The 12,810-nt window shown below is 44.0% G+C and overlaps 1 protein-coding gene across 1 annotated transcript in view; it reads right to left on the bottom strand.

Annotated features, from left to right (window-relative positions):
* Positions 1 to 12,810, bottom strand: part of SNTG2 (syntrophin gamma 2) — a 321,822-nt gene that overhangs the window by 253,000 nt on the left and 56,012 nt on the right. Inside the window, exons 3-4 of the mRNA XM_015422984.1 lie at positions 348 to 404; positions 205 to 262 (exon numbers count right to left, since the gene is read on the bottom strand). Of these exons, the coding sequence (XP_015278470.1) occupies positions 205 to 262; positions 348 to 404 (115 nt within the window). The remainder of the gene's footprint in view (positions 1 to 204; positions 263 to 347; positions 405 to 12,810) is intronic.

Raw genomic sequence — 12,810 nt, 5'->3', positions numbered from 1 at the left:
ATAACATTATGTCTATTTTGCCATGATTGCATTTAAAGGATATGTTGATGCTCATGAACCACAAAAAAACACCATAATGGTTAGTGTAAAATTTTATCTTATTCAGCACTGAATTACGTTCAATTTTGTTTGCAGTGCACAACAATATTTATTGATTACATTTAACATCAAAAGTATCCATATATACAAGGGCATTTGCTTTACCTGCTTGATCTTTAAATATTTTCGATATGACAACAGGCACTTTATGCTCAGCACCACCCTGTAAGAGAAGTGTAACAAAATTAGCTCATCTTAGCTCATGTCTCGTGTAACACAAAGATAAACAAGAAAGGAGTTATGCATACCTTTATACTTAAGCCCAAGCCACCAACTGGTTGTCTACGAAGTTTAACAGTTCTGTGCTTTAAAAAATGGTAGAAAAAATAAATTCAGGTGAAAATACAATATTAGATGTATGCATATTAGATGATGCTACTTCATATTGAAATAAAAATTTAAAGGTTATACTTCACAATAGAATATTTTATTAGATCCATGACTCCCTTCTCTGACAGAAGAGGTCTTCTTCCAGTGGAAGTTGCATTGGAGGAAGACTTCTCACTTAGTGTAAGGGAGTCACTGGAGTATAGCAAATTAATTATCATTGGACGACCACAAATTCTTTTATATTTGTTCATGCACTGAAAGAAAAGAATCATGTCCTCTGTAGTAATATCAATTTCATTGGTACCTTAAATTATATAGTCTTCTGTTAATTCAATTTAGTCAAATACATACAGGGACTTCTTGATTTCCTATTGGAAATTTTATTCCATTCCCCTGTTTACATATGAGACCATACACATATATGGATTACCCATGTGTTCATTCAAGCCAGTAGATCACAGCCTCTAAGTGCAATATTGCAATTACTGTCCTTCTGGAAAAAAAATCTTGTTGAAAATAATGGGAACAGTGCACGGCACATTTGAGCTACAGAGATGTTTGACAGGGTTTTTTGTTTTTTGTTTTTTAAAATCTGCCCTTGCCAAATCTTTCAAAAACTGCAAAATATGGGACTTTACTTCAGGTATATGCCAACACACAGGCTTATTTTCTTCACTGTCATCATTTAATCTATACTCTTTATTCCATAGGGTCCTGTTGCCCCCCCGTTTTCAAAATGATCTTTTCCATATCTGGTTGTCTTTTCTCCAATGAACTCCCCCTACCATTAATCTATTTCTCATAGTTATTTCTTCAATACTTTTTTTTTTTGGATGGAAGTACATGAGATAAAATCTTTATGGACATTTGCTATAGCAATTTATCTCACATTTAACAGCACCTTGCATTTTGACATTTTATTCATGCTCACTTTTCTCGGTGCTTGACATAATAATAGAACACAAAGAGCTTATTTTATCTATTGACAGTAGACATATAGTAATACAGTTTTCCAACATGCTGAGCAAAGCTCTATCTTCTATGCTATCTCTCATCACCGGGAACAGGCATGGTTTATGTTTCAAGGTTATTTTTAAAAATTCTGTGCCAGGGAACATTATTATTGTTGTTTTCAACATTCTTTTTGTTGCTCATAACTTTAACTTTCACAAATGCTTTTGGACAGTTCTATATTACTATGCATGAAAAAATCAGCTTAAGGTAAGTAGTGATAAAAGTTCATTTTGTTGCTGCATTAGAGATGAGTAAAAACAGATTTGAAGAACAAATTGCATGTTCTTCTTTCAGCTCCATGTTCAAGAAGCCTATGGGTTTATGAGAAAATATGTATACAATTGTGATCTAGAACACAATTACAGGTCAGAGCCAGTCTTTCTCCCTAAATTGCCTCATTTTTGGTGGCTTCAGAGAAATGAATGGGTAATCACTGATTCCTTCAGAACCAAGAAATCTCTACAACCCTAATACATCTCTGTGTGTTCCTAACTGGCCAGTGTTGGCCCAGAGGAGTAAATTATGATCCAGACTTTCATGAACTTGCTCCTTCAGGGAGAGTGACTCCACAGTCCTACTCCAATTGAGCAACAGTTTCCTAGTCTCTTTTTTAAAATTACATTTCTGTTTATTGGCCCTTATCCATGTCACTACTTTCTCCAGGCACCTATTCAAGATTTCCAAACACACTTTACTCAGTTGTTAAGGAGAAATCAAGCTGGGTGTCATTCACATATTGGTGCAACTCATCCCAAATTCCTAGATGGCTTTCCCCAGCACTTTCATGTAGATGTAAAGCAGATGTATGTGTAAGGTGCACAAGGCACTCTCTGTTTCTATGACTCAATTTGTTTATTTACAGAACTTGTATCCCTAATTGCTGCCCTTACAAGGGCCACCAAGGTGGTTAACAATTTATAACATACATGTTAAAATTACATTTTAAAACCATTAAAATCAACCCACCAAACACAGATCATTAAAACAATAAAAAACAGAGTTAAAATACATACAAAACATAAAATCATGGGTTAGGAAGCAGGAATCACTGAGGGAATTCCAAACAACAGGGCTATTTTTGGACCGGAATGCACCGAAACGCAGTTCCGGCTGGCTTCCGAGCCTGCCCCGCCCCTTTCCAAATTGCCCTGCCCCTCCCCTCCCTTGCCAAAACGGCTCACGTGCAGTGAAAATTTTTTCCTTCTTGCCTCTGGCATCAGCTCTTTCCTTCTCCAGCCTCGCCTATTTCTTGCTTGGGTGGTGAGAAAACCCTCTTTTATCTCTTAACAGGAGTCAAACCGTAGCTTCCCTACAGTATGCATGTGGGGAGGGGTTTCAGAGTCCTCTACCCAAAAGCCGTTTGATCTCAGAGCTTTTTTTTTTTAGCTGTGTAGTCTGCTTTTGCACACTTCCTGCAATGGCAGTTGGCAGAGGGTGCTATTTGTCAGCTCTAAAGTTTTGCTCCTCCAGACTGCACAACTTCTGCTTCTTCTGGTGAGCTTTTGTGTTGTAAATGTGGAAATCCTTGGGGAACAAGGTGAGTTCCCTCCTCCTGTGGAAGGGGTGTGGGAGAAAAATACTCAAAAGAAAGTGTTTGATTTCTCCCTTTGCTAGAAAAAAATGCACTTAAAAAAAGCATAGAGAAAACCAAAGTGATACAAGGCCGTGGCTGGCTGTGTAATCCAGTGAAGAGGGGAGGAGTATTGAAGCCCAGGTGGTGGCAAAAAAAAAAGAAAAAGAAAATGAAGACTTAAGGATGGAGGGGATGGAGGGAAATCAAAGGAGGAGTGGGATGGGAAAGTTGCTTGTGATGCTGTGCCCCCAGCCCGATCTGGCTCGGTGTAGGTTTCTGCAGCCTCTTTCTCTTTCTCTCTCTCCGCTCTGGTGCACCAAGGGGGAGCACCAGCCACCAAAATATGATAAGAACAGCTGCTTCTGTGTTCTCTCTCTCTCTCTCTCTCTCTCTCTCTCCCTCTCTCTCTTACACACACACACACACACACACACACAAGTGTTTGTGTGTGTGTGTTAACAGATGCTATTCAATATAAACCCCCTCCCCAGGCTGTAACTGTACAGACTAAATGTCCCAGAATTCTTGACATCAAGAGGAGCCGTATAATCCAAGATGCTCCGTGGGTTATTGTCAGACTTCTTCTAATTGATGGTAGAATTCTTTAAGACTGGTTTGGGCATGTATTTGTAATATGTAGCAAGCTTAGTGGCCAGTTATCTGTATTATTGCTAAGGTGCCTATGTATAATTCTTGTGGCTTGTAAAATACCAAGAATGTGCAAGGCCATGATATTCAGCAATCTTGTGACTGACAGTTTCTAACCTCTCTGCATTTGACAGATCTGATTTTTGAAATTCTGGTGGTATGCTTTTTAAGACTGTCAGATACCCAGGCTTCACCAGTGAATACATAATCACTCATCTGTATAGTTTCTGTTAAGTTTTAAATATTTGCTGTGCAAGGTTTTGGGTGTACAAGGCCTGTTTATTGCCATTAATTCAAATGACTTTTCTTCTGAGTTTAGTGGTACAAGTGTTGAACCCGATGGGCATTTGTAGAGTGTATGTGATGCTGAGAGATACTGCCTCAGTGCATAAGATCTGGGCCATGGAAACTTGCAGTCAAACAATCTCTCCTGGGCTTCGAGCTAATAATCTTAGGCTATGTGGCTTGTCCTTGCTGAGTAGGCTAATGTAGGCTCACTCACAACAAAATGTGGGCTTGCTCACGAAGTAGAATTTTTGCTCACAAGACTCAACAACAGCTTAGGGGGAACATAAAAGCTACAGAGTAGACTGGCAGTCCAGAGTAGACTGGCATGTAGAACAAAGCTGCAATTCTTTGTTTTTCTAGGAGATCCAGTTTGTCTTGATATCAAATCTTTCTTTATTGCCAGCAAATAATGCCTTATTTCTGAAATATGCAAATAAATCCACAAAGATACAGCCAACTAATACATTAAAAACAATCAGATTTGTTCATCACCTCTACAGTCTATCACTGTGATTCCCCAGTATGGTGCCCACTGGTATCTTATCTAACACCCACTTGCATGCACCAGGAGGTGTTTCAGAATTGCCCAGGAAGTATCACTTTTGTCTCAGCATTAACACCAGTGCAGAATGATCTGCATCTTTTGTAGGAGGATACGTGGCATGGAGCCTCCCAAAATTTTGATTTGGCCTCCTTGTGGCTGGATGACCACACTTCTGGTAACATGGGGGTGTGGTCTAATATGCTAATGAGCTGCACAGTTAGGGGAGTTTCCTGAGTTTCTGCTGTTGGGTGTGGCCTTTTATGCTAATGAGTTCCTGCTGGGCTTTTTCTACAAAAAGAGCCCTGCCAAACAAAACAAAATGTCTTCACCTACTGGTTGAAAACAGCAACAGAAGCGGACAGACAAATCTGTGCATACATCCCGAGAGTTTAAAAGTTTTTATTCAATTAAGTGAAACAGGTTTTATTACATTTTGGCTTGTGCTGAGAGTTTCCTTTCTGCTGGTGAGCTGCAAATTTATCCTGCTGAAACAAACCCCGAAGCCAGTTGGTCCTGGCAGATGGACCAAGACTTGAGTGACACAGTCCCTATGACCCATTCCAGTTAACATCCTGGCTGCAGCATTCTGTACCAACTGAAGTTTCTGAACACTTTTCAAGAGCAGCCGCACACAGAGCACACTACAGCAATCTGATCTCGATGTAACCAGGGTGTGCACCAGAGTGGCCAGATCTTTTCTGCCCAGGAAAGGCCACAGATGGCTAACCAGCTGAAGCTGGTAAAAGTCACTCCTGGACACAGCTGCCACCTATTTATCCACAAATAAAAAGGTGGAAACTCTCCTAAAACGTTTTTAAGACAAGTAGTGATACTCCTAGGAATATATTAAATATATTGAATGATGATTCTTAAAGTGATACAATCCAAAATAGTCCACAAGCACAAGCCCTCCCTTTAAGACATCTGTGTTGCTATTACAATTCAGCCCTACCTGAAGCAGCCAAAGGCATGCTTCAGGAGGGCCGCCTTTGCCTCCTTGTGAGGAGGAAGAGAGAATGGGCTGCAGTTACAGGCAGGCTTCTGGAAGGGGGCGGAGCCAGCACCTCCTTAACGGCCAGCTGCGCCCCGCCTTGTAAGTTGCCGCCTCTTGCTTAGCCCACCTACCTGCCCTGTCTGTAGGTCACCCCGTTGTTAGGGGGCCAGGTAGGAATTTTTTGCCTCTTCTCTGACTGGCAGTAAGAAGGGGTGTTTGCCTACCCTGCACTTCAGTTAGCGGACTGAGGAATTGGCTTGGGATGGTGCCATCCATTAAGTTTGTCACTTTATTATGGGGCAAAATTAGGTCTTAGATTGAGTTTATGTGGCTTGGGAAGCACCAATCAGCAACCCCTGGGGGGTACAGGGATCTGACAAGATCATCCCTGTGGCCATGAGGCCAGGAATGAGGATTGCAGACTGCCTTTAGGATTGCCAGGACGGATCCTCTGCACAGGCCGTGTGGTTGCATTGGAGGGATCCGCAGGGCACATCCCATTTGCTGGGCTGGCCAGGTTGTGATCCACTTGCTGTTGGCTCCACCTAGGGGCCAGGGTGTCTTGCCTGTTGTATGGCAAGGGTGGGGTCAAGGGAACCCCAGGCCTTGTCCATACTATTGTTTACTGTTTGCCCTTGCCATCATTCTTACGTATGATAAATAAAGTGGCCCTTAGTTTTCCCAACCTTTGGTTGTCTGACTCTTTCTTCCATCTGGGGGGGGGGGGGGGCAATCAGACACAGCTGGGACAATTTGCCCTTTTCCATATCATGCCACTATATGGAATGTCTAACTTTAGAGTCTTTTTGCCTGCTAGATTTGATACCATTGGGTTCTGAATTTGCTAACAGGCCTTGGACTCCACTTAATACAAATTAGCATTTTGATTTGTGCATGGTCATTGTAAGTATAGTCTATTGATTTTTAATGTGTATATATGATTTAAAAAATTCTTTGCAAGGAGTTGTAGTTTCTTTGGCTTCTTGTATTATCATCCACAGATACCCAGCTTGACTTACTATACCCTTTGATGAAGAATTGCCTTCAAAACGGTCTTAAAATTATCTACGATACAGTCGGGGTATATTGGACAGTATTTTTTCTATGGATTGTTATTCCCCTAGGAGGGCTTGTTCTTGTGGACTATTTTGGATTGTATCATTCTGTGGTTTGTGTGACTTTATGATGTGCATTACTGTCACACTTTCCCTGCTCCCCCGGGGCTTTCCCACCAGTAGCCGTGACATCTAGAGTCCATCAGAGGAGGCCCCTCCGAATAGGTTTAGGTCTGTGCCAGCGGCAGGGGAGGGGCACACGGAGGAGACCCAAAGAAAGGCTTTCAGGATGTAGGGAGGAAGGAGGGCCTCAGACCAGGGGCACAAGTCAGAAAGGTTACACCACCACTCTTGGCCCCTCAGAGGGTTGGCTGCTTCCCTTCCGTCTGTCCTTCTCTCACAGTCACTCTCTTTGTCTCCTTCTCATACCTCTCCTCTGGTTCCTCCCTGGCCCTCTTTCTCCCTTCCTTTTATTGCTTTCCCTATTCCTCGCTCCGCCCCTCATCGGTAGCCATACCCTCCTCTAAAGGGAGTGACGCCGACCCACCCAGAGCTGGCCCCACCCCTGTGCTATCAGCTTCCTCCTCCAGGCTCCTGGGGCTGTCTCCATGCTGACATAAGAACATAAGAACATAAGAGACGCCAATGTTGGATCAGGCCAAAGGCCCATCCAGTCCAACACTCTGTCACATAGTGGCCAAAAATACCAGGTGCCATCAGGAGGTCCACCAGTGGAGCCATCGCTTCCATCAGCTCTCGGCTTGGCCTCCAGCAGCTGCTGCTCAGTCCCTCAGTTCCCAGCATGGTTGGGTAGGTTTTGCCTGCCTGATGTGACTTTCAACCGGCGGGCCTCCGACCTCTCCTCTCGATGCTTCGCCGCTGCACCTTGGAGCTCCGCCGGCGCCGGTCTCCACTGGGCTCCCCCTCAGTCCTCCATAGCAGCAGGTAAGCAACTTGGAACTGGCTCCCACTACTGCAGGCGGGGGGGGTGGAGGTCTGCGGTGACTCCCGCCACGAGTCCCGGGCGGTCCTGGGACAAATACATTATTTTGCTGTATGTGTTTACATATTCAGTATATTTAAGATATTCCTACTTGTCTTAAATTTTTGGGGGGAGAGTTTCCACATTTTCATTTATAGATTTACACTCTCCCTTCCCAGTTAGTTTTGTGCTACCTGTTTATCCAGCAGTAGGCTTGGATCCAAGAGCATCCCCAGATTACAGAACTGTTTCTTCAAGGAGAGTGCAATCCCATCCAGAAAGCATGTTTACTGCTTCCCTTTATCTTTTCCTTGAGCTGGGCAGTACCTTTTCTTCTTTGTTTCTCTGTCTGTCCCACCCAGTAGTTTAAATGTATATAGATATATGCTGACCCAGCCTAGGGAACTGAGGAACCAACTTTGTCCAATAATTGCATACAAAAGGCTGATGGTAATTCAAAACTAACAAACTGCTTTATTCGTGGGGTTTTTTTGTATTTTTTAATAAGTTTGCGTGCGTGTGAGCATGTGTGCACCTGGAAGTCATGGCGACCTCTGGTGACTGACCCCTGCTGGGGGCCTGGAGGATATTCAGAGAGTTTGCTGAATAAAACCTACCTCCATCCCCCACCTCTGGTATTTCAAGGAGGTCTCCCATCCAAGTACTTGCCAGAGTCAACCCTGCTTAGCTTCCAAGATCTGATGAGCTCAGGCTTGCCTGAGCTATCCAGTTCAGGGTGCTTTATTTCATTTTTTTGTACCCCCCCCCCCAAAGGGGATGTTTTTTATTGCATTTTCTAATAACTACATACTAAAAACTACAAACAGAAAATCCAGGAAAGGGGAACTACATCTACGGGAGAAAGTAAAGAAAACCCTCTAAAAACCCAAGAGATGGTGATCATACACACGTTTACAAATTTACCTTTAAACTTAAACACAAGTTAACTTTCGTTGAAAATGATCATCTATTTAATTAAACATAAGTGCTTCATCAACATTTCTAATTTCATAAAAATATTGTAGAACGATATACAATAAACATTTAGGTTTTCCAGAGCATACTGACAATCTATTTTTTCCCCTTTCTGTGTCTCAACTGATACCATTGTTTAGAACCCGCCACCCCCAATTTAGAGTCAGAGTCTTCCTCAGAGGATCCAGCCTCTCCTTCTTCCTTGCTCTCTTTGGTGTCATCGGTCGCACCTTCTCCTGTTGGACTGCTGTGTTGACGCAAAAATTCACAAGCCTTTTCAACAGAGTCAATCCTTTCTTTACCATTTGCATATCTGAAGATTAGTCCCTCGGGTGTTAACCATCTGTAGGCAACATCATGCTTTTGTAGAAATAGAGTCAAGTCTTTATATTTCCTTCTTTTCCTTCTTATCTCGAATGGAACATCTTTCAGTATTCTTATATCTTTGTCTTTTATCTTCAAGGTAGCTCCATTGGATGCTTTCAGTAGTTGGTCTCTCACTTTTCTTCGAGAGAATCTTATTGTAACTTCCCCTCACAGATTATTCTTTCTAATAAATTCTGAATACGATCTGTTGACCGTATCTATTTCGCTTTGAAGTTGATCCGATGTCATCTCTGCCATGGGCACAAGAGCTGACAATCTGTCTCAGATTCTCTCCTTTCTCTTCCTGTATACCTTGAAGTCTCAAGACATAGCTTGCTCTTTCCATGCTGTAATACTCGAGACTCTTCGATTTGACACTTTTTTCAGTGCCTGCAGTTTTTTGTCCATCTTTTTCGAGTTGGTATCAATCACTTTAAGCTTCTGCTCCATTTTTTCAATATTCTGTGTGTTTGCAGCCATTTGCACTTGTTGTGTGTCCAGCTTGTTGTCAGTTGCTATAATTGTCTCCAGCAGAGGGCGAAGTGCTTCCAACAAGAGCCTTTGAAGTTCCGCTTTTGAGTCCTGTCTAGGAGCAGAACTCGCAGGGCTGGAACTTCCGGGAAGAAGCTTTGCTTTCGCTTGTTTATCTCTAGAGTCCTTCACTGTCAGCGGTGCCATGTTTGAGAATTGTTTACTTATATCAAAAGTTTGTCAAAGTCTCTGGAGGTTCTTTTGTAACATGGTAAGCTCTTACAGTCTCTTTATTTTATTCCTGTCGCTTTTGGTAGTAGCCCCCCCCTTTTCGTAGCTGAAATCACCTGTTAACAGTTCTTAATGGAGGAGAGTCCCCTCCCCCCTCGTTTTCTTTCGGGAGAGCCATGCGCTTTTTCGTTGTCTCGCTTGTACTTAAACTCACATTTTCAACGATTGCTCGCTTGTGTCTTGTATTGCTTGATCACCAAACGCTTGCTCTGGTGTGCTGATCTTGTTCCCATATGGGATGCTCCACGGTGGGACCATCGGGGCTTGGAGTAGCCCCCCTGCTGGCTTTTCTAACTGGGGGGAGCTCTCTAGTGCCCCATGGCTGGGAGCCCTTCTCCTGGGCTCCTGGGGTGGCACGGACAATCGTGCCCCCTCCCAGCTGTGGGCGCTGGCAGGCTTCTCCCAGAGAGAAGGATACTGTCATGGTGATCGCCAAAACCGGAAGCGCTTTATTTCATTTTTGAGGGGAAATGGACAAATAGGTATCAGGTTTAGGACTTAGAAGGTGAACAAGCAAAACGAATGAAGTAACTTTGTATAAATATAAACAATAGTTTGTCACAAAGAAGTATCTGTTTTGTTATATAGACGGGTCTTTAAAATTGGCAATCAGTGCTTAAATAAACTAGCTCTCAAAAATACTTAAATTTATGAAGACAGGAATGTTCACATGTTCCAATTTTCCTTCTTAACCATCTGATAGAGATCACTCCTCTTTACTAGGAGCTATTTCCCTCAGGGATGGGCTACTCATCTCACTTCCCTAATTCAGGATCCTCCTTGATCCTCACACTCTGCTTCTCACTCCACTGTCACTTGTCATTCTTAACTACCACTCTGACACTCTCAACAGTAGAATTCCATTTGAATCCCATAACTCAAGATTCCCAGACCGGGATAAAGCATTAACCCTTCACGGTCCATTACAGGGTGACACCTTAAATCCAGGATCGGGTTTTCTGCCCACTAATCTTACTTCTTTCTTGTCAGGATTAATCTTAGGTTTTTATTAACCTGCATCCACTCCAAAACTGCCACAAACCTCTGGATGACCTCACCCTGTAGTTTCATGTAGATGTTAAAGAGCACAGGGAACCTCATAGGCCAAAGCCCAAAGGGCTGAGCAGCTGTCCCCCAGCACCACATTCTGAAAACTACCTTCCAGGTACGATCAGAACCACTGCAGAATGGTGCCTCCCAATCCCAGTCCAGGCAGGTGGTCCAGAATGATACCATGACTGATGGTACTGAACAGGGGTTGTTTCGTAGAAAAAGAGGTGCAGGAGCTCATTAGCATAACTCATTAGCATGACTTATTTGCATATGCCACACACCCTGACATCACCGGAGGCTACCCTACAACAAGCATGAAAATACAGATCAAGTTAGTATTGCTATTTATTTTTGTGATAGTTGCTATACAAAGCCTCCTGGGTTCAGCTTTTTAAAGTCCAGTTTTCTTAGAAGGGCAAATTAGCAGTGACCTTTGCTATATATGAGTGGGGTTGGTTTGTTTTATAAAAGGAAGTTACGTTCTTATCACACCAATGTACCTGTATTGTTGCATGAAAAATAAATTATTCCAAAAAACCTGTTCAAATAAATGATCTATTTGTATGAACAGTGTGACATTAGAGGATGGGACATGTGCAAGATGGCAGCTTTTTTATATGCTCAGCAAAAACTTTTAATAATGGAAGAAAAGCCACAATCTCATGCAAGTTTCTCTTTCAATCATTTGCAAACACTCCAGCAAGTGGTACAGATTCTGCATGCTCCATGTTTCACAGGGCTAGCAGATCTACTATCTGAAAAAGACAGCCTCCCTTTTGTAGTAAATTATGAATAACCAGACCCCTTGGGAGAGAGGTGTGCCTAAAACAGAGTTACACACATGACGCATATAGTAATATTACATATCAAGATGCCTTCTTCAAGTGAATTCAAGCAAGACAATTCCCAGGACTCTTTTTCGGGTGGAACATGCCAGAACAGAGTTCTGGAACCTCTTTGACAAAATTCTTTTTAAAGGACCCACTGAAGACATCATTAACCTGACCCCCTTTGAAATGCAGTGATCATCCCAATTAAGTGGTATTTAAAGTGCCAGCATTCTGTTGTTGCCCTGGCCTGGATGGCCCTGACTAGCCCCATCTTGTCAGACCCTCTGAAGCTAAACAAGGTCAGCCTTGGTTAGTACTTGGATGTGAGATCACCAAGGAAGCCCAGGGTTGTGACATAGAGGAAGGCAATGGCAAACCACCTCTGAGGAGCACAGAGGGGGCAGAGAGAGAGGGGGGGTCAGAGAGACAGAGGAGCAGAGAGACAGAAACACACACACACAGAGGAGCAGAGAGAGAGACACACAAACAGAGAGACACACACACACACAGAGGGGCAGGGAGACATGGAGAAACAGAGAGAGACACGCACACATACACTCCCCATCTGAAGCAAGCCCCCCCCCCAGAGTGCTTAAGCTGCCTATGGCCTGGGCGCCCTCAGCCCACCCGCCCACCTGATCAAGCCCCACCACCACCCTGCTTCGGTGGGCGAACCAGGTAAGGTGGGAGGCCTCAACGGGCCTTCCCTGGCCTGCCCACTTTGTTGGGTAGGTGGGGGAAGGCACGGGGAGGCATTTAAATGCCTCCCTGCTCCTTGAAATGCCTTCCTTGGCCAGCCTGCTTCGGCGGGTGGGCCAGGGAAGGTCGGGGGGGTCAACAGGCCTTCCCTGTTCTGCCCACTTCAGCAGGCGAGCCGAGAAAGGCACGGAGAGGCATTTAAATGCCTCTCCACTCCTTGAAAGGCCTTCCCAGGCTGTTCATGTCGGTGGGCAGGCCGGGAAAGGCATGTGGAGGCACTACCAGCTTACCTTGCTGCTGGGAGCGGGGCTTGCTCCATGGCCCTGCCCCTGGGCTCCTTACTGCCGGAGTGCCATTCTGGTGCACTCCGGCACGAAAGGACCCCTGGTACTGAAAGCCGCTGAGAGGTCCAGGAGAATCAATAGAGTTGAACTCCCTCTTTCCATCTCCCAGCATAAGTCACCCACCAGGGTGGCCAAGGCTGTTTCAATCCCATAATCAGGCCTAAACCCAGAATGGAAGGAGTCTAAACAATTTGCCTCATCCAGGAAAACTTGGAGTTGTCCAGCCACCACACGTTCAATCACCTTGGTCAGCA

The sequence above is a fragment of the Gekko japonicus genome, unplaced genomic scaffold, assembly GCF_001447785.1.
Source record: "Gekko japonicus isolate JY-2015 unplaced genomic scaffold, Gekko_japonicus_V1.1 scaffold465, whole genome shotgun sequence".
Classification (NCBI taxonomy): Eukaryota; Metazoa; Chordata; class Lepidosauria; order Squamata; family Gekkonidae; genus Gekko; species Gekko japonicus.
Note: the sequence above shows the minus strand (reverse complement) of the source record. Positions and strands in the feature narration are given on the sequence as shown.